This window comes from Zalophus californianus, chromosome 1 (genome assembly GCF_009762305.2).
Source record: "Zalophus californianus isolate mZalCal1 chromosome 1, mZalCal1.pri.v2, whole genome shotgun sequence".
Lineage (NCBI taxonomy): Eukaryota > Metazoa > Chordata > Mammalia > Carnivora > Otariidae > Zalophus > Zalophus californianus.
Genome location: NC_045595.1, coordinates 146817141 through 146839916, shown reverse-complemented (window position 1 = coordinate 146839916; position 22776 = coordinate 146817141). Strand labels below are relative to the sequence as shown.

Here is a 22776-nt window from a genome sequence, read left to right as displayed (position 1 = left end):
ATTTGTCAGAGCTTTTTCTTACTTATCTTCTAGAACTTCTATTGGGTGATTAATTTGAACTATCATATTTTTAATTTCCAAGACCTGTTCTTATTTCCTGAACAGTCCATTTTAAAGATAGTATTTTGAGGGGTGCCTGGGTGGCTCAGTGGTTAAGCATCCAATTCTTGATCTCAGCTCAGGCCTTGATCTGGTTGTAAGTTCAAGCCCTGCACTGGGCTCCACGCTGGGTGTGGAGCCTACTTTAAATAAAAGTAAATAAAATAAAAATAAAATAAAATCTTTTTTTAAAAAAAGATAGCAATTTGCTCATGTTTCATAGAAGTAAGATCATCCGCTCTGGTCTGAAGATTTTTTTCTGAAGTTATTTCCCAAATTGTTTCCTCAATTTTTTTTTCCTGTTTGATCTTTTTTATTCACATTGGAATCTTTCCTCAAATGTCTGCTGATCATTAGCTGTTAAAATGAGATGTAATTGTCTATATATACAATGTGTTGGTGGGAGGATGGATGTGTGTAGTTTCTTGGGGAAGGGGTGGAGGATTATGGCTGTGGGAGTTGCTGACTTGGCTTTAATTAACAGGGTTGTCAGCTGAGAATTTTTTTGTTGGTGGACCCTCCAAATATATCTGTAGGACTTTCTTCTGGAGTTGTGCTCCCAAAAAGGATATTTTAATCTCTTGCCTGAAGGTACAAGCCTGACTGCCAATATTTTGGGAAAGGGACAGGGGAAGGGGCTTTATGTTCTCATCCTTAAATATATAGACTTCAGGGCGCCTGGGTGGCTCAGTTGGTTATGCGACTGCCTTCGGCTCAGGTCATGATCCTGGAGTCCCGGGATCGAGTCCCGCATCGGGCTCCCTGCTCAGCAGGGAGTCTGCTTCTCCCTCTGACCCTCTTCCCTCTTGTGCTCTCTCTCTATCTCATTCTCTCTCTCAAATAAATAAATAAAATCTTTGAAAAAAATATATAGACTTCAACTTGTTCCTCATTTTCAGTTTATCAACTTGTGTTCCTGAACTGGAAATCTCTCTGGTTCAATCTCTCCAGTCTTATAGGGTGGAACAAGGGTTAATCACCTAGTTGCATTGTTTGGGGCTTCTTAGGTAGACTTTGAGCCAAACCCCTTGCTTTTAAAAATTTTTTTTATTATTTTTTAAAGTAAGCTCTACATATAATGGGGGGCTCGAACTCATGACCCCCAAGATCAAGTCACATGTTCTATCGACTGAGCCAGCCAGATGCATCCCCCCCACCCCCCTTCATTTTCAATTCATTGATCAACTGCCTTCCAAAGTACCTAGGTACCATGGTGCCTTTCTGGGGTTTGGAAAGACCAGTTAGCCTTGTCCATGTCAACAACCTATTCCTGGGAATTTAGGTTTTGGTTTCTTCCTTCATCTAAGTCTGTAAGGGTAGGGACATTATTTATCATGTTGGAATCCAATGTACTATCCGGCCCCAAAGGAATACTTAACAGATGTTTGTTGAAGGTCTAGCTAAGTGAACTGAAGTGAGCACTAAACTTTTTCTTTTTTAGATTTTATTTGTCAGAGAGAGAGAGAGCACAAGCAGGGGGAACGGCAGACAGAGGGAGAAGCAGCCTCCCCACTGAGCAAGAAGACCGATGGCGTACTCAATCCCAGGACACTGGTCCTGGGATCATGACCTGAGCTGAAGGCAGACGCTTAACTGACTGAGCCATCCAGGCGTCCGGAACACTGAACTTTCAATAATTTCCTCATCTGCAAAGTTGGCACAGCCATCCCTGACTGTAATCTCAGTGTTTCTGTGAATATCAAATAGTGAAAACATAGGAAAATGCTTTGTAATACGTAAGAATTTCTTGTGCAGCTTCGTTTTTGGACCAAGGAGGGATTTTATGCCACTAGAATATATATTTTATTAGAATTTTCATTTTCATATATATAACTTTTATATCCCCATCTGGTAGAATCATCTTCTCTTCTCCCACTATCTCTGGTGAATTATCACTCTGCTTCCAGTCACTGTAGCAGCTCTAAGGAATCCTTCTCAAGTATAGATGCTGGAGTGATCAAAACAATTTGTCTTTCTCTGGGGAAAAACACTGAATAGAAGTTGGCCTTCATCTTAAGGCAATATTTTAAAAAAATTTTTCATGCTTTTCTAATTAATTAATAAATCCTTTAAGACTTAATCTGTAGAAGCTGGCTCATCAAGTATCAGATATTTATAGTTGAGAGTAATGTATTAGTACTAGGATTATGGAGTGAGAAATTCAATACCTTTTTTCATCTTATTTTTGGTTACAAGTAGGCATTAGAGGTGATGTTGGTCACAAATGAAGAGTACAGTGAACTGATACATAGATGCCATATCTCACCCAGTAGATAATCTGAAAGTTACTTTTCGGGGCTTAAAAACTGTCTATTCAAAATGCAATTAATTAGGGCACCTGGGTGGCTCAGATGGTTAAGCGTCTGCCTTCGGCTCAGGGCATGATCCCAGGGTCCTGGGATCGAGTCCCGCATTGGGCTCCCTGCTCTGTGGTGAGCCTGCTTCTCCCTCTGCCTCTCTCTCTCTCTGACTCTCATGAATAAATAAATAAAACATTAAAAAAAACCCAAAATGCAATTAATTAGAATATGATTGTGGAATTTAAATATAAATATTTGACAGAAGGTATAGGGTGGTGGTATCACCACAGTAAAAACAAAAACAAAAACAACAAAAAACAGTTAAGAAGTCCAAATACATGGCCAGAACCTTGTCTTTTTGTCACTTCTGGTCTTGGACTTCTTAACACATAATTCCTAATAACCAGAAGAAAAGTGCACCTTTGAAACTTTGACCTAAAAGAAAAAGATACAAATAAGGAGCAACTGCTACAAAGACTCATTTCTCTGGCCAATTATCAACAGGTATGAATAAAAAAAAAGAAACAGAAAAGGCCTCTAGCTTCTCTAGCAGATAAGCTGCAGTGGGAAGTCAAGAAGACAGAGACAAGGTAAAGTAATCACCCAAAAGTAGTATTATTTCACTCTCGTCAAAGAAGCAACCCAATATCTTGAGTTTTCAATTACTCCTAAGTGTATTGTTTTCCTGAAGAATTTTTAAAATCGTATTTCAATAATTTTTAAAATGGCTCAACAAATCAAAAGAAATAAATGGGTATTCAATTGGTTCAAAGAACGAAACAAAAATCACTAGTTTAATTTTACATTCTTGCTCTATTTCCAGTATATTTGAACATTTTAGTTTTTAAAAACTCTTACTGAATTTACTTCTTTTTCTCCCTAGGAGATTCATGAAAATAAGAATGTAAAGAGAAAAATCAACATCCCTCTCAAATGAACAAGGTGCTAACTCTACTAAATATAAACTTTCTATTTGTCTCCATTCATAAAACAGACAAAGGCATTATTGTTCTCTAGTTTTATTATTTGTCAATCTTCCCAACACATGAACTATAACTCATTTTGAGATTTTTCAGTGCATTTCACAGCAAAAATGAACAAGGGAATCATTAAAATGGTTGTACATAACCAGTTATTTTCTTATAATTTACAGTTTCTTGAAAAAATTGTTTTGCTGTTTTCATCCTATTAACCCCTTCAATAAAACACAATTTATCAGAACACAAAGCTTAAATTTCTTATGATGATGCAAGAGATACAGCCACCTACATGGCTGATGAATAACAGGTATGTTACACACACTGATTGGAAGACCACATCAGAAGAAACAGAGTAAGGCACCACTCTTGGAAAATTAAGGTAGCTTGCAGTAACAAGTGTTGAGCACCATAAGTAGGTGCTCAATAAATACTTGAATGAATGATGAAAGCCATAATTAGCACTATCCTTTTAATTGCCAGCAATTCTTCAACCTCAATAAAATACTTATTAAAAAAAAGATTTGTACCTGAATACAACTTCCTGATAACTTTTTCTTATTCTTTTTTCAGCATCTGAGTTTCCTTGAAAAGAGAACCATACCATACATGCACTCAGCCACATACATAACTTCTGAATTACTGACAAATATGAATAGTTGTTTTAAATTTGAATGAACAGAGGTAAGATGAAGCATACATATCCAGAGGGATAGCACATAACACTGGATATTAACCTACAAGTGAAAAAAAGGTAAGGAAAAAAGTAACAGTTTTATTCTTTAATGTCTGCTATGTTTTTTAATGCCTCAGTTCTTGAGAAAGGCCAAAATCTCATCATATTAACATGAACACATTTAAAAAAATTGTCTCTCAAGTGTAGTATTTAATAAAACTAGGTATTGAAAAATGTTCTGAAATTTTTCAAGTCAATGTTGTTTTCAAGTATATTAAAATGCTCAGAAGAAAAAATTCTCCATGGTTATAATTCTAATCAATTTATAAATATACTTTTTAAAAGAGAGTTCCAACAGAGGTGGATAATGGAGAAGCTCCTCAGACACAGGCACACAGTCTCTTTGAAGGAACAGAATGCCTTGTTACTACAACCTGGTTGATTTTTTTTAACACTGATTTCAGGCACAATGGCTGAATCCACTTCTGGGTCATCGTCCTCCTCTTAGTTTGTTTGTAAGAGTAGTGAATACTTTGAATACTTCAGTTCCTGACAGAAAGCAAAGCACAAACTCTGCAACAGACTTCACTTTTCACTGTAAAGAAATCAAAATCACTGAGTTCTCACTGTTGTGTGTATCTGCTGCCCCCATGCAAAAACAGGGGTTCAAACTTAACTTTAGGAGCAGGGACTGGATAAAAGATTAATCATCTAATAATTCCCATGAAAGGTTTTCAGATGATATTGCTCGTGTCACATGAACAGGTTGGTGAGAGGCCCATCGTGCTTCTTCAACACTTTGGTCTTGCTGCAGTTCTACGGTGCCTTAATAGGTACATTCGTGTTTAGCTAGATTCAGTCTGTGCAATCAGGAAGCAGGTCACTCAGTGCAATGACTCCGTTCTGGGAGGGTTTAGGGTAAACAGAGAAGAAGTTCATTTGGTCGAGTCTTAGTGTGTATCACTCTGCTGGTTGTGCTGTTGGAATTATTTTCCAAAGGGGTTTATGGTAAACCCAGCCGTCTCCCTGAAACAAGGAGAAAAGTAAATTAAAGAACGATTCCTCTAATATTTTCACAATTGGTAATCAAAACGAGAAGCGACACCTTCACTGAGGTGGAATTCTACTCTCACATTTAAAAACAAGAGTTTCTGTGACAGGAAAAAAAAAATCTCTGTGCTTAAGACATTAAGTAATGCTGGTGGTTTAGCTAGGATTAGGGGAGAAGTTCTGGTCTGTGGGCACCTAGTTGATGCCCGATGATCACTTTATTTGCAGAAGTCACTGGTAGCAATTCTGCCAGTTTTGCCAAGACACTGCAGACTGGCTTCACCCACAGCGTGATGGGCACGAAGCAGGTGGAGCACAAAGAAATGGTCATCAAGGTACTAGCTGTTCTCACCACCTCAACTGGCATCTCTGGTATCTGAGTACTGTGTTCTAGTTCTTCCCTGACTCTACTCCCATTAGTTTTCCCTGGCTCCTGTGAACAGAAGGATACTGCAAGGAGATAAGGTTAGAGTCAGAGAATGAACTAGAAAGAGGGGAAGACCAAGACCAAGTGAGGAAAAGAAACCCATGAAGCCATATACTGGGGCGCAGGACTTGACACAGATTGGAATGCAGTGTTCATAGGACTAGGTGAAGTCAGTCAGATCTCAACCCGTCCTTAATGCATAGTTCCTTCAATGTATTTGTATTTAAAAATATTTAATTTGTATATATATATTTTATCTTGTTCCTAAAATGACTTAAGGCCGGCAATTACTTGGCTCCTAATGACAAGGACTCATTCTTTCCTTGACTGCGTTTTAGTCGGACTACTTTGAGCACTCTTCTTGACCAGACCTCATCCATGGCCTACAGAGCCCAATTTTAGCAAAGAATTCTGATAAGCCGGTTTACCAAGAACCCCCCCACCCCCAAATCCTTGATTCCGAAACTCCTCTTCTCCCACCCTTGATATCTAATCAAATTCCTCTCTCCCCACCCCCATCCTTGATATCTAACCAAGATTCTCTTTTCCACCCACTCCCTCACATTTCCACTTGTCCCCATACTTGGAGTTGAGTTCAATCCCTCTTCTCTATTACAATAGTCCTGAATGAAGCCTTCCTTGATGTTTTTAATAGGTATCAAAATAATTTTTCTTTAATAATAGCAACCATTAGGGGCGCCTAGGTGGCTCAGTCAGTCAAGTTGTATGCCTTCGGCTCAGGTCATGATCTTGGGTCCTGGGATTGAGCCCCATGTTAGGCTCCCTGCCCAGTGGGGAGTCTGCTGCTCCCCCCATGCTCACTCCCTCTGTCAAATAAATAAATAAAAATCTTTAAAAAAATAATAGCAACCATTAGGTTGTTTTCCACCTGGTTGATAATTCTCAACTCCTGTAGTACTGTTCTTGGAAAAAGATGCCACCTAATCACATCACTGAATGCTAGACTGGTAGCGGCTCTTAATAATATCTGTCCAAGAATAAATGACAAGTAGCAATTTTATATGTCATGTTATTAGCAAGAATCAGGGTGCCTATCTTTAAAAGATTTCATTAATTGTATCTCTTTAAGATTTTATGTTTAAGGAATCTCTACACCCAACGTGGGCCTCAAACTCACACCCTGAGATCAAGAGTTGCATGCTCCACTGACTGAACCAGCCAGGTGTCCCTATAGCTTTTAGCCATTATAGCCCCTGCTCTTGACCCCCCCGAGTTCACTTTTAATGATTTACAGAGCTCCTCCTTTAGAAATTCTCCTCCTAGAATCTCCTCCTGGTATATTTGCTTTCTTTGAAATGAAAAAAATGCAAAGTTACCAGACTATAACTTTGAAAATTATTAATTTTTTCAGATAAAAGAGTAGATATGTACTTTTCCCTTTATTATTTCAATCCATGAAAATGGCTGGTATTTTTAATAGATAATGATTAGAAAAATGAAGGTAATGAAGCCACTATAATAAACTATGGATTTTTAGGGTTAATAACTATGCAAAAACCAAGATCAAATTACTTTTTGCAAATTCCTTCTTGATGGACCAATATTAAAATTCAGTGGGCTTCTTTAGACTTGGCTATCGACAACAAAACTTTTCTTCTTTTTCTTTTCTTTTTATTTATTTGTTTGTTTGTTTGACAGAGACAGAGAGGGAACACAAGCAGGGGGAGTGGTAGAGGGAGAAGCAGGCTCTCCACCCAGCAGGGAGCCCGATGCGGGGCTTGATCCCAGGACCCCGGGATCACGACCTGAGCCGAAGGCAGGCGCTTAACGACTGAGCCACCCAAGCGCCCCTTCTTTTCTCTTTTTTTAAAATATTTTATTTATTTATTTTTAGAGAGAGAGAAAGAGATAGCACCAGCAGGGGGCAGGGGGGTGAGGTTAGGGGCGGGCGGGGAGGGGCAGGGGGGAAGCAGACTAGCCACTGAGTAGGGAGCCCAATGCAGGATTCGATCCCAGGAACCTGGGACCACGACCTGAGCCAAAGGCAGACACTGAACTGACTGAGCCACCCAGGAGCCCCCCCACACTTTTTTTCTCTTTAAGTAATCTCTCCACCCAATGTGGGCTGGAATTCACAACCCCAAGATCAAGGGTTGCATGCTCTTCTGACTGAGCCAGCCTGGCACCCATGACAAGAAAACTTTTCTTGGTATCAGCTCTGGTCCGCTATTCACCTTACTCTGAGTTCTACCAGAAAGTAATAAACAAAGAAAAATTTTTTAATTTAGGTAAGACTCCAGAAATTATTTAGTCCAGCTACAAAATCAGTGCATCAAAGTCTTCCACATAAGCCATGGTCTCATAAAGGACTAATGATGCATTACTATAAAATGTACTCCCTTATTATTATTGGATATTTTTGATTGTTGTACAATTCCTTCCTATGCTAAGCTCAAAACTCCTGGTAGGATGGACCTACCTCAGGACTGCTATACAAACTGATAAAAAATTTCTACATGATAAACCATACACATATCTGAAGAAGGTTACAACAAATGGTCCTAATTTTTGGTTTTCAAGGCTAAACACCCCACTTTATTCTTTTTTTCCTTAAACATTGTAAAGATTCTAGCCACTTCATTACACACTGTGTAGCTGATTAAGTTTCTCATGTCTCCCTCTAAAAGGTGGTCTCTGGAAATGAACACAGAGTTTTAGTGTGGTTCAAAGGGCAATAAATTATAAATTGTATAATCTATTACTATGATTGGAGACTGTGTTATAGCATTTTTTTTCTGACCAATTTAATCCTAAAATCTACTTCATCTGAACTGCTACTAAACTATTTTACTTTGGCAAATTGTGAAAAGCTCATGAAAAAGCTCATGGTTAAGCTGGACTAGTTTCAGAAATAAAGATGTATAAATGATAACAATTCAATAAAGCCTAGGAAGCTAAAGTTCTCACTAAGTAGATAATGAGTTTTAGTCTGAAGACACGTAAGACAAACCTCTTTAATAAAATATTTGGTTTTCCAGGGTGTGCCTGTTTCAGTTCGATGCCTTTCTTCAGTCCTCTGGCGTTCTTCCAGGGTACGTTTATGCTCTGTGGCTTTATCAATTTCAGATTCCCTCAGAGAGTCTGTCACATTTTTCCACAATCGCCTATAATTAGAAAAACCACAGATCTTACAAGCATTCTTTTTTTTTTTTTTAAAGATTTTATTTACTTGAGAGAGACAGAGAGAGCACCCAGAGGGAGAGGGAGAAACAGACCCCTGCTGAGCAAGGAGCCCGATGTGGGACTCGATCCCAGAATCCTGGGATCATGCAAGGCAGACACTTAACCGACTGAGCCCCACCCAGGCAACCCACAAGCATTCTTTTAAAAGATAATTAAATAGAACTGATACCCTTGAAATTAACAGTTAATTTTAAAAAATTATGTTTTCTGAATCAGATATATAATTTCATGTTTATGAATTACAAGAACACAGAATATTATGGTGCTGATATTAATGTCCAAGATGCTGTTGCTTCTGCTTTTTCTTTTCAAATTAAAAATAATTTGTATTTCTGGGGCACCTGGGTGGCTCAGTCGTTAAGCATCTGCCTTCGGCTCAGGTCATGATCCCAGAGTCCTGGGATCGGCCCCACATTGGGCTCCATGCTCTGCAGGAAGCCTGCTTCTCCCTCCATCACTCCCCCTGCTTGTGTTCCCTCTCTCACTGTGTCTCTGTCAAATAAATAAATAAAATCTTTAAAAAATAATAATTTGTATTTTTTTATGTTATGTTAGTCACCATACAATACATAATTAGTTTTTTTTGCATTTTAAAAAAATTTTATTTTTTATGTTCATCACCATACATTACATCATTAGTTTCTGATGTAGTGTTCCTTGATTCATTGCATATAACACCCAGGGCTCCATGCAGTATGTGCCCTCCTTAAAACCCATCTCCCCACCCCGCTCCCCTCTAAAACCCTCAGTTTTTTTTCTGGAGTCCATAGTCTCTCATGGTTCGTCTCCCCTTCTGATTACCCCCCACCTTCATTTTTCCCTTCCTTCTCCTGTCCTCCATGCTATTCCTTATGTTCTACAAGTAAGTGAGAACATATAATTGACTTTCTCTGCTTGACTTATTTCACTTAGCATAATCTCCTCCAGTTCAAAAGGGGAACCCTCTTACACTGTTGGTGGGAATGCAAGTTGATACAGCCACTTTGGAAAACAGTGTGGAGGTTCCTCAAAAAGTTAAAAATAGAGCTACCCTATGACCCAGCAATTGCACTACTGGGTATTTACCCCAAAGATACAGACGTAGTGAAAAGAGGCACCTGCACCCCAATGTTTATAGAAGCAATGTCCACAATAGCCAAACTGTGGAAGGAGCTGAGATGCCCTTCAACAGACGAATGGATAAAGAAGATGTCGTCCGTATATACAATATATTACTCAACCATCAGAAAGGATAAATAATTTGTATTTTACCAAATAGAAAGATTTTTATTTTTAAGAAACTCAGGAAATAATAAGCAAAAAGTTAAATAAATTTTTTAAAAGCTGAAAGGTAAGAGAGACAACTTGTACTTCTGGACATGACGACATAATGGGGACCAGACTTAACCCTTCTGCCTTTAATCAGCTAGGAAACCAGACAAAATATATTGAAAACAATGGAGCCTGCAGATACTGAGCAAAAGGCAGCACAAGACAGTGATTCCTGAGAGGAGGGAAATAAATGAGGGGATTCCTATGGGTGCTCCAACTCACTGGCTAGAGTTTATAGGCACAGTAGGAGGAGGAAAGCTCAACTAACTCCAAGCAAAAGAAAACTGCCAAAACAAGTCTTTGGGAGAAAGAACAGTCTGTTGAACAAATAAATGGTGCTGGGACAAATGGATAATCTACAAGCAAAAAGAGGACCTCAGACCCTTACCTTATATGAAAACTTTTACAAGAACACATAGGAGAAAATCTTTGAGTCTGGGTTAGGCAAAGATTTCTTAGCTACAACACCAAAATCATAATCTATAAAAGAAAACATCAATAATCTCATCTCAAAAGAATAAAAACCTATACTGAAAAAAACCCACTACAAAAATTTAAAAATGGGCAACAGACAAGGAGAAAATATTTGCAAAACACATATCCAATAAAGGATTTATATTCAGAATTCACGAACTCCTGCAACCCAAGAAGAAGAAAACCACACATTTCACCAAAGAGGATAAACAAATGGGTAAGTAATTAGCACTTGAAAATATGTTCAACAGCATTAGTCATTTGGAATATGTGACTTAAAACCATAATAAGACTACTTCATACAAACTAGAAGGGGTATAATGGTATAAGGCAGGCAATAACAAACGTTGGTAAGGATGTGGAGAGCTGGACCACTTATACATTGCTGGCACGAAAGTAAAATGGTGTAGCCATTTAGGAAAATAGTTTGGCAGTTTCCTGAAAAGTTAAATGTAAAACCTCCAGACAACCCAGCAATTACAATTTCAGATATTTACCCAGAGAAATGAAAACATATCCATCCAAACGAGGATGTTCACAGTGGTATTAATCATCACAGTCCAAAACTGGCAATGTCCATCAACTGGTGAATGGACAGACAAAATGTGGTTCCATACAGTGGAATACTATTGAGCAATATAAAAAATGAACTATCGATACATGTTATAGCATAGATGAACCTCAAAAACATTATGCTAAGTGAAAGAAGCCAGGCACAAGATATCACATATTACACGATTCCATTTATCTAAGTGTCCAGAAAAGGCAAATTTATAGGCAAAAAGTAGGTTCCCTGAGACTGGGGATAGGAATGGAATGGACATTAGCTGTAAATGGGAATGAGGATCGTATGGGAGGATAAAGATTGTGAAACTGATTTATGGTGATGACTGCACTGCTCAAGAAAGCTGCTAAAAATTACTGAGTTATACACTTGAAACAGGTGGTTTTATAATATGTAAAATACATCCTGATAAAGTTTCTAAGTGGCAATTTTAGTATTAAAGTAGAATTCAAAGCAAGAACTATCACCAGGGATAAAGAAGATCATTTTATAATGATCAGGATTCAGTGTATCAAGAGGACATACAATCCCAAATGTGTATGTCCCTAATACAGAGCTTCAAATAACATGAAGACTTAGAGAACTACAAAGAGAAATATGCAATTACAATTGGTAATTTCAGTAACTGATCTCAGCTGATGGAACAAGTACACAGAAAGTTAGTAACAACACAGAGTACTAGAAAAATACTATGAACCCACTTGAGCTAATTGATATTTATAGAATACTGTCACCTAACATCAACAGAATACACATTCTTGTCAAGTGCACACGAAACATTTACCAAGACAGAATGTATTCAGGGTCATAAAACAAATCTCAATAAATTTGAAGGACTGAAACCATACCAAGTATATCCTTCGGCCAAAATTAAGTTAAATTAAAAATGAATAATGGGAAGATAGCTGGAAAGTTTCCAAATACTTGGAAATTAAATAATACACTACTAAATATAAATAACTTCATGAGTCCAAAAAAAATCACAAGGAAAATCAAAAAACACGTATCAAAAGTTCAAAAGTTGTGAGATATAGATAAAGCAGACTTAGAAATATATTAAATATTTATATCAGGAAAGAAGAAAAATCAGCCTAACGAGGGGTCAAACTATGGTTGGCTGCCCATTTTTGTGAATAAATTTTTACTGTAACATAGTGGTATCTGTCTTTCCTTTCACTATCTGTGGCTGCTTTCATGCTTCAGTGGCAGAGCTGAGTAGTTGTGGTAGAGACTATCTGGCCTAATAGGCCTAAAATACTTACTCTCTGGCCTTTTATAGAAAAGTTCGCTGATCCCTGACCTAAGCTTCCCTTTTAAGAAACTAGAAAAAGGAAGAGCAAATGATGTACCAAGTAAGCATAAAAGAGAAAATTTATTAAAAAAAAAAAGCAGAAATCAATGAATAACAAAACAGAAATACAGACAAAAAGCAATGAAACAGAAAGCTGGTTCTTTGAGTAAAATTAATAATCCTTTAATCCTTAATAAAAACCTTTAATACCACTGATCAGGAAAAGAAAATATTACCAACATACAGAATGAAAGTGGGGACATCACTACAGATTCTACACACATTAAAAGAAAAATAAGGGAATATTAGAAACTATATGCCCATAAATTTGACAAACTAGATGAATCAATTCCTTAAAAGACACAAATTATCAACCTTCACTCAAGAAGACAACCTCAATATCCCTATAAAGATATTGAATTGTAGTTAAAAACTCCCTCAAAGAAAACAACAGACCAATATCCCCCATGAATGTAGATATAAAAAATCCTTAATAAAATTTTAGCAAAGAGAATACAACAGTATCTCTCTCTCTCTTTTTTTTTTTAAGATTTTATTTATTTATTTGACAGAGAGAGAGAGAGAGAGAGCACAAGTAGGCAGGCAGGCAGGCAGGCAGAGGCAGAGGGAGAAGCAGGCTCCCCGCTGAGCAGCGAGCCCGATGCGGGGCTCGATCCCAGGACCCTGGGATCATGACCTGAGCCGAAGGCAGACGCTTAACCGACTGAGCCACCCAGGCGCCCCTACAACAGTATCTCTTAAACATTTGTCTGCTTTAATAGTAGCTGGATTCCTTTAACTGTTTCTACATTCAGTCTGTCCTGATATATTGTTTTAATTAAATTATATAAAGAAAGTCAGGGGTACCTGGGTGGCTCAGTGGTATTAAGTGGCTGACTCTTGGTTTCTGCTCAGGTCATGATCTCAGGGTCCTGGGACCAAGCCCCATATCAGGCTCTGTGCTCAGTGTCTGCTTGAGATTCTCTCTCTCCCTCTCCCTCTGTCCCTTCCCCCACCTCACGTACACTCTCTCTCTCTCAAATAAATAAAATCTTTAGGAAAAAAAGAAGAACATAGATGAAGGAAATCCACAGAGAATAAATGGCAAAACTGGTGGCACTCTCTCTCTCTAAAAAAATAAATAAATAAATCTTAAGAAAATCTGGCCTCACACAGATACATAGTTGGAAAAGAGAATATTTTAACATATTTTTCAAGTAATTAAATTCTTTGGTATTGTATCAAATTCAGCAGGTGGTAGTTTTTTATTCTTATTTATTTATTTATTTATTTTATTTATTTAGAGACTCTTAAGCAGGGTCTGTGCCGTGCAGAACCCAATGTGGGGCTCAATCTCACGACGCTGAGATAGTGACCTGAGCCGAAACCACGAGTTGGGCCGCTTAACCAACTGACACACCCAGGAGCCCCAAGTGGTAGTTTTTTAAAGGCTGCCTGCAGTGTGGAAACCAAAAGATGTCAGTGAATTTTTTATACTGTGCTACATGGAGATTCATTGGTCTAACTGGCATCTTGACTGGATTTTTGTTTTTGTTTTTTTTGTTTTTTTTTTAAAGATTTTATTTATTTATTCATGAGAGACAGAGGGAGAGAGAGAGAGAGAAGCAGAGGGAGAAGCAGGCTCCCAAGGAGCAGGGAGCCCGATGTGGGACTTGATCCCAGGACCCTGGGATCATGACCTGAGCCGAAGGCAGACGCTCAACCATCTGAGCCACCCAGGAGCCCCTGGTTTTTTGTTTTTTTTTTAATTTAAATTTTAGTTAGTTAACACACAGTGCAATATTGGTTTCTGGAGTGGAATTCAGTGATTCATCACTTAAATACAATACCCAGGGCTCATCATAACAAGTGCCCTCCTTAATACCCATCACCCATCTAGCTCATCCCCCACAACCTTCCTCTATCAATCCTCAGTTTGTTCTGTATCTTTAAGAGTCTCTAATGGCATGTTTCCCTCTCTCCTTTTTTTTTCTTTTTCCCCTTCCCATATGTTCATCTGTTTTCTTTCTTAAATTCCACATATGAGGGGCGCCCTGGGTGGCTCAGTCATTAAGTGTCTGCCTTTGGCTCAGGTCATGATCCCAGGGTCCTGGGATCGAGCCCCACATCGGGCTCCCTGCTCAGCAGGAAGCCTGCTTTTCCCTCTCCCACCCCCCTTGCTTGTGTTTCCTCTCTCGCTGTGTCTCTCTCTGTCAAATACATAAAATCTTAAAAAAAAAAAAAATTCCACGAGTGAGATCATATGGTATCTGTCTTTCTCTGACTGACTTATTTCACTTAGCGTAATACACTCCAGTTCCATCCACATCATTGCAAATGGCAAGATTTCATTTTTTTGATGGCTGAGTAATATTCCATTATATATATCACATCTTCTTTATCCATTCATCTTGACTGGATTTTTGAATGGATCTTGAATGATTTTGTAATATCATGCATTGTTCACTTGAAAAATGATCTTTCAGATGTTAACATTTTATTATGTAATATAAAAAAAATCACATTCATTACTATCACCACCAATTTCATCAGAAAACCCTTTACTTGGGAAGCTTTCACACTCAGGTAGCAGATACAAGTTTTCCAAAATTCTGATTTTTGCCTTGAGCTTAAATAGTTTTTCCAACTTAACTGAGATACAATTGACATACAGCACTGTTAATGTAAGTTTAAGATGTACAGCATTATGACTTACATATACTGTGAAATAGCTACCACACTGAGTTTAGTTAACAGCCATCATTACATATAAATACAAAAGAAAAAAGTTTTTTCTCCCTTGTGATTAGAGTTCCTAGGATCTACTCTTTTAACAACTTTCAAATATACCACCAGCAATGTTACCTGTAGTCATCATATTGTACATTACATCCCCTAGTACTTGTTTATCTTACAACTGGAAGTTTGTACCTTTTGATCACCCTTATCCAATTCTTCCACTCCCCAACCCCCACCTCCGGTAACCTCAAATCTGATCTGTTTTCCATGAGGTTTTTATTTTGCCTAGATTGTACATGTAAGTAAGATCATACAATATTTGTCTTTCTCTTACTTATTTCATTTAGTAAAATGCCCTCAAGGTCCATCCATGTCACAAATGGCAGGATTTCCTTCTTTTTTACAGTTGAATATAATTGTATTGTGTATATACACTACAACTTTTTTTTTTTTGCTAAGATTTTATTTATTTATTTGAGAGAGAGAGAGAATGAGAGACAGCACGAGAGTGAAGAGGGTCAGAGGGAGAAGCAGACTCCCCGCCGAGCAGGGAGCCCGACGCGGGACTCAATCCCGGGACTCCAGGATCATGACCTGAGCCGAAGGCAGTCGCTTAACCAACTGAGCCACCCAGGCGCCCTACACTACAACTTTTTTTAAGTTAAAAAAATTTTTTTTAGTAATCTCGGCCCCACTCATGGGGCTCAAACTTACAACCCTGAGATCAAGAGTCGCATGCTCTTCCAACTCAGCCAGCCAGGCTCCCTATATACTACATTTTCTTATCCATTCATCTGTGGAGAGACACTTAAGTTGTTTCCATCTATTTATTTATTTACTTTCCACTTTCTCTCCCTTCTCCTTTTTATTTTTAAAATTTTTTTCACTTTATTTACTTTTTCATCACGATACGTTTACTCTTTAATCCCTCCTCTATTTCTCCCAACCCCCACCCACCGCCCCATCTGGGAACCATCAGTTTGTTTTCTATAGTTAAGAGTCTGTTTCGTGGTTTGCTTCTCTTTTTCTCCCTGCTCATGTGTTTTGTTTTTTAAATTCCACATATAAATGAGATCACATGGTATTTGTCTTTCTCTGACTTATTTAGCTTATTAGCATTATAATCTCCAGTTCCATCCATGTCATTGCAAATGGCAACATTTCATTCTTTTTTATGGCTGAATAATATTCCTGTGTGTGTGTGTGTGTGTGTGTGTGTGTGTGTGTACCCCATCTTCTTCATCCATTCATCTGTTGATGGACACTTGGGCTGCTTCCATAGTTTGGCTATTATAAATAATGCTGCTATAAACATACAGGGGCATGTATCCCTTTGAATTAGTGTTTTTGTATTTTGGGGTAAATAACCACTAGTGCAATTACTGGATCATAGGATAGTTCTATTTTTAATTTTTTGAGGAACCTCCATACTGTTTTCCAGAGTGGCTGCACCAGTTTGCATTCCCACCGACAGCGTAAGAGGATGTCTTTTTCTTCACATCTTCACCAACACTTGTTGTTTATCAGTTCTTTATATATTTTGGGTACTAACCCTTTATCGGAAATGTCGTTTGGAAATATCTTCTCCCATTCTGTAGGTTGCCTTTTAGTTTTGTTGTGCAGAAACGTTTTTTATTTTGATGTAGACCCAATAGTCTATTTTTGCTTTAATTTCCCTGACCTCAGGAGACATATCTAGAAAAATGTTGCTATAGCTGATGTCAGAGAAATTACTGCCTGTGCTCTCTCTTCTAGGATTTCTATGGTTTCAGGTTTCACAGTTAGGTCAATCCATACATTGTTTCCATTTAAACTTTATTATTAGCAAAAAATACTGTCAATTGTTTTCCTTGAAGTGCCATGTTCATGTCATTCATTTATAAGAAAAATGTCTGCCCAATACTGAAATTAGAACAGTCATGGTTTGCCATTTTTTTTAATTAAAAAAAATTTTTTTAAGCTTTTCTTTATTTATCTGAAAGAGACAGAGAGAGAGAGAACACAAGCAGGGGAAGTGGCAGATGGAGAAGCAGGCTCCCCACTGAGCAGGGAGTCTGACGTGGGGCTCCAGTCCAGGACCCTGGGATCATGACCTGAGCGCAAGGCAGATGCTTAACTGACTGAGCCACCCAGGTGCCCTGCCAGTCATTCTTTTAAGCAGAAATATTGTTTATGAAAAGAGCAATTAGTTCAGCTTGTAACTCCAACAACTGCACAAGTGCTTTTCCTCCAGATAACCACCATACTTCTCAGTATCTACCACTGGTGCTTTATGTATACTACCAATTTGTCATGTAGAATATTAAAAAGATGGGTACTCAACTGTACAGATTTAATAAAACTAACAATCTGTACTCGGTTTTTTTTTTTTTAAGATTTATTTTTATTGAGAGCGAGTGAGCATGCATGAGCATGAGTGGGTGGGGCAGAGGGAGAGGGAGAGGGACAGAGAATCTCAAGCAGACTCCATGCCAGGTGTCAGCCCAGCCTACGCTGGGATCAGTCTCACGATCCTGAGATCATGACCTGAGCCAAAACCAAGAGTCGGAGGCTCAACTGTGCCACCCAGGTGCCCCAGTACTGCTTTTTAAAGGACATTAAAAACAAACAAAAAAACCCACAAACAAACCTGGCATCTTAAAAAAATTCAAGTACATGGGCAGTGAAGAATACAATGACTACCTGTACAGTTGTACGTCACTGCCTTGATTAGTGCTAAGACCAGCAGTGCTACCAACCACTGCAAGTGCCAACAGAGTGAAAGAGCAAATAACATCTTAGCATTATTATGAAAATAAAATTGAACTTGCAAACCTGAAAATCTCAAGGACAGCTGGACCAAACCTTAAGAACCTCTCCTTTTGAATCACTGTATTGTGCACCTAAAACTAATTTCACAATCTATGTTAACTATACTGGAATTAAAATAAAATAAAAAGAACCTCTCCTTTCAGATAAATCCCTAGAAGAAAACTTTTCCTCAATCACTACTGTTTTGTTTCTTGATGCAATCTGAGTCTTTGGTTAATGGGTATTTAATTCCTTTACACATACAATTATAAATGGTTTCATTCTATTTACATGATCTTAAGATGTTTAATGCTTCCTTTTATTTCCCTTTTTCTTTTTTAAATTGACAAAGCAATACTTCCACAAGATATAAAATTTAAACAGTTCAAAGGGGATTCTGTGGGGCACCTGGGTGACTCAGTCAGTTAAGCATCTGCCTTCAGCTCAGGTCATGATCCCAGGGTCCTGGGATCAAGTCCCATGTCAGGCTCCCTGCTCAGCTGGGAGTCTGCTTCTCCCTCTCTCTCTGTTCTTCCTCTCTACTCATTCTCTCTCTCTCTCAAATAAATAAATAAAATCTTTTAAAAAGGGGTGGGAAGGGGCACCTGGGTGGCTCAGTTGGTTAAGCAACTGCCTTCGGCTCAGGTCATGATCCTGGAGTCCCGGGATCGAGCCCCACATTGGGCTCCCTGCTCAGCAGGGAGTCTGCTTCTCCCTCTGACCCTCTCCCCTCTCATGCTCTCTATCTCATTCTCTCTCTCAAATAAATAAATAAAAATCTTTAAAAAAGGGTGGGACGGATTCTCTGAAAGGTTAAGTCTCTTCCCTATCCTAGATCCCAGCACTCCTCTCTCGAAGCAACCACTATGAACACATCTAGGAAACTTCATATATTGCCAAAATACCCTCTAGTGAGGTTGTACCAATTTATCTTCTAACCAGCGGTATGAAAATGCCTATTTGCTCATGTTTTCTTTATTTTTATTTTTATTTATTTTTTTTAAAAAGATTTATTTATTTACTTATTTGACAGAGAGAGAGAGACAGCGAGAGAGGGAACACAAGCAGGGCGAGTGGGAGAGGGAGAAGCAGGCTTCCTGCCGAGCAGGGAGCCCGATGCGGGGCTCAATCCCAGGACTCTGGGATCATGACCTCAGCTGAAGGCAGACACTTAGCGACTGAGCCACCCAGGCGCCCATGTTTTCTCAAAAGAGGTATTATTTTAAAAACTAATTCATCTTATTGTTTAATTTATATTTCTTTGAATTCTAATTACAATGAATAATTTTTCATTCTTAGTGGGCTTTTTTTTCTACTTTTGAACTGCCTCTTTATGATCTTTGCCCATTTTTCTGTTGGGGCATCTGTCTTTTTGTTAATAATTTGTAAGAGTTTTTATGATAAGGATAGTAATCCTTTGACTGCAAACTGGTGAAGTGCCTTGCCTAAGGCTGAAACTACTGAAAAGACTTAGATTAACATCCAGAGCTTCAGACTCTTTCCTGGATGGGTGTGAGGATGACATACCTGGATTCAAATGGATCTTGCTTCTCCAGAGGTCTTACTCTTTTCTTTGTTACTGCCAATTTAGTCAAGTCCACATACTTTGTCTCTCCATTGCTGTAAGTGAACTCAAGAACACTATTCCATTCGCCTTGCACTCTGCATACCACAGTATTGGTGATGTTGTGCTTTACTTCACCCGTAACCCTAGAAGCAGGTAAGAAATAAAAATATGCTCTAATAAGTGAAATTAGGCTTGTTTCTTAGTATTCTGAAACCTAAAAACATACTTTCTGAATTCTGTTTAAATTGGTTATATAGCTCACTTAAATTTGTCAGTGCCAAAGTCAGAATCTGTAAATCCCATGACAGCTTACTAGATAATTTTTTCAAAAAACGTCAACTTTAATCTTTTAGAAAGAATATTCGGACTCAAACTAGAGACTAAGTTACCATAAATGATCACAAAGTGTGATCTTTAAATGCTTGCTCCAAACAAAACTATAATATTAAAACTAAATAGAAATATGAAAAATATTAACATTTCTTTTGTATTACAGTTTTAAAATGTTATAACATTACAATTTAACGTTTTAAAACAAACTAGTCCTATTTACTTAAAAGTTTGGAGTCCCTATATTTGAGGTTCTGGATATACCGATTCTGTATAAAATCACATAAGCCTAATCTTAAATTAAATATAGAAACCAGCTAAACCAGTAAGAGGTAGAAAAATTGAAAAAATAAATAAAAAAATTTAATATTCTCTTGCCAAAATAGAAAAATTAAAAGAGTACCGGTATACAAAAATAATAATCATCAACACAGAACTGCAAGAGAACTCAAACACTACTGTCGTTGAAAGTTTATTGAAGACTAAGTTATCTGACTAGTTTATCAACAGACAGACAGGATACAGCTCAAATGAAGATCGGAATAAACAGGTCTAATTTTTTTTTTAAGATTTTATTCATTTATTTGCGAGAGAGAGCACAAGATGGGGGAGGGTCAGAGGGAGAAGCAGACCCCCTGCTGAGCAGGGAGCCCGATGTGGGGCTCGATCCCAGGACCCTGAGATCATGACCTGAGCCGAAGGCAGCCGCTTAACCAACTGAGCCACCCAGGCGCCCCCAGGTCTAATTATTTTTAATGAAGCATTTTGTGTTCACCATAGAACATAAATAACAACAGGGTCAGGTAAGATAGAGGTCCAGAACTTAGAGAATAGTGGGCAGGTGTTAGGGTCTAATCAGTGTGCAAGTGCTTGTGGTTTATCTGGATTCAAAAGGCAATCTGACCAAAGCCCAGTGGTTCGGGCTACAGGAAGCCTAAGCAGTATTTGTCAAGTATAAGCCAAGGGCCTAAGAACCAGAAAGACACAGTGAAATTTAGGGAGCCCCATCCATCGTTTTCAATCAGGAGAAGTTAATTAAAGGTCTGTAAACTCATAACTCAAGGCAGAGATACAGGGGCCAATAAGTAAATGATCTATGAACCAGATTTTGGAGACTGAGGTAAGAGGGATTTGGAATCCAAGAGCAAACCAAACATCCAAAACCAAAAGTTATGTGTAATGACAGCTCACTGGACACAAAGAACACCATGGCTACAAGTCTGCTTGACTACAGTACAGATGGGAACTCAGTCATACTTGGAAACCTAGGAACTTAAATAATTCCACTGCGAAGGTTTCTTGCCTATTTATGTTTCTAAATGCCACTACATAAGGATACCTGCAACAAATCCCTTTAAATTTTAAAACCAGGAAAACAGTCTGTCTCTCTTGAAAAAGTGATAGGCTTCCTTTATTAGACAATGAGAAATATGTTGAGCATTATGTTTCTTTTTTTTACTTTAACCTGAGTTGGAGTTAAATTTTCTTTTCAGGTATAATAATTATCTAATCCCTGTTCCACTGCTATGATCACTCTATAATAGACTGTTTTTTTAACGGTTATATATGACATTTTTCCTAAAAGCCTTACAAATGGTTTCCAAAGATAGGGTGCTGGATTCTAATACTACACTGAAGGCTTTTTGAAGGCAGAGGTAGTCTTTTTATACTGTGCCTCTAGTATGCAGGAAAGTATGTCACTTGGCAGACAGTTCACATGATCTTAATATCATACCACTAGATAGATAGATAGATAGATAGAAAGAGTGCTATATCTATTTATCTATATTGATAATCCTCACCTCGCTTTAGGATGACTTTATAAAATCATCATCATCCTAAAGTGAGTGTGGAAAATGGGATCAGGAGATAGACATGGACCTGAGGAATAGTTAAGTAGGCTCACCTGGCTGCATGAGAGAGCGTTGTGGAAAATGAGGGAGTAAGGGAAGACAAGTGAAAGATAATATATTTATATCAAATGCAGACAGCAGATCATGTGTCTGCTCTGACTGCAGATAGCAGTAAAAAACTAGGCTGTCTGAGGAGGGAGGCATGGCCATTGATAAAGGCATGAAAGAAAGCCTTCATTATAATATTCTGTAAAACCAAAAAAAAAGATATCAAAAATGGAAAAGTCTGTTTCTAATAGGAATCTTTTAAATGAGAAATTAGATGAAACCACTGGTCTTGGGAGAGATCAATATGGGAAAAAATGCGGAAACTTTAGAGTCAGCTAACAGTATCCGTCAACAGTTATGGAAAGAGTGTATATGTGGATGCAAAGGAAAGAGAGAGACTATGTTAGAGAACAGATAAGTACTTCCAAGTGACAGAAAAATCAAATGAGTGTGTCCTTGTGGATAGGTAAAGGGTATGAAGGGGAAAAAGAAGCCAATTTAGGTAAGAAATTGAAATAAACAAGAGAGCAAATATGATGACTGATCATTAACAAAAATGAGGATGTCTATTGAAAATTATTAGGGGTCTTCAAAAAGTCAGAATATGAAAACCAGTATCAACCAATAAGGCTTTCACAATACTGGTAGATGCTTCCTCTAGGAACCTAGCTGCCAAGGTGGAAGAAGCTGCAGTCATGCAGGAAGGCCACATGTGGGCCCTCTGAATGACAGTCCCAGCTGGGCTCTTGGTCCACAGCCAGATCTTTTGCCTTCTCCCACATGAGTGAGCTAACCCTGGATATCTAGTTGGGTCAGGCCCTTAGATGGCTGAAGCCTCAACCAACATGAAGGACATCATGTGAGAATCACCCAACTGAGCCTAGTCAGTCCACAAAACTGTGAAAGATAATGAATTGCTGTTTCAAACACTTATGTTTTAGAGTTTATTACTGGCAGTAAATAATTATCCAAAGCTATCTTAGATGCCCTCTGACTCCTCCTCTACATCCTTGAAGGGTCAACTCTGAAGGTCTAAGCAGTCTCCCTTCTTCTAATCTCTCTTCATTCCCTTTGC

At 38.2% G+C, this 22776-nt stretch overlaps 1 protein-coding gene across 1 annotated transcript in view; it reads right to left on the bottom strand.

Moving 5' to 3' along the window:
- Window positions 1-3413: 3413 nt before the first annotated feature.
- Window positions 3414-22776, bottom strand: part of OSBPL11 (oxysterol binding protein like 11) — a 94946-nt gene continuing 75583 nt past the window's right edge. The window contains exons 11-13 of the mRNA XM_027586794.1: window positions 19431-19613; window positions 8501-8654; window positions 3414-5078 (exon numbers count right to left, since the gene is read on the bottom strand). Coding sequence (XP_027442595.1) covers window positions 5013-5078; window positions 8501-8654; window positions 19431-19613 — 403 coding nt within the window. The 3' untranslated portion in view covers window positions 3414-5012. The remainder of the gene's footprint in view (window positions 5079-8500; window positions 8655-19430; window positions 19614-22776) is intronic.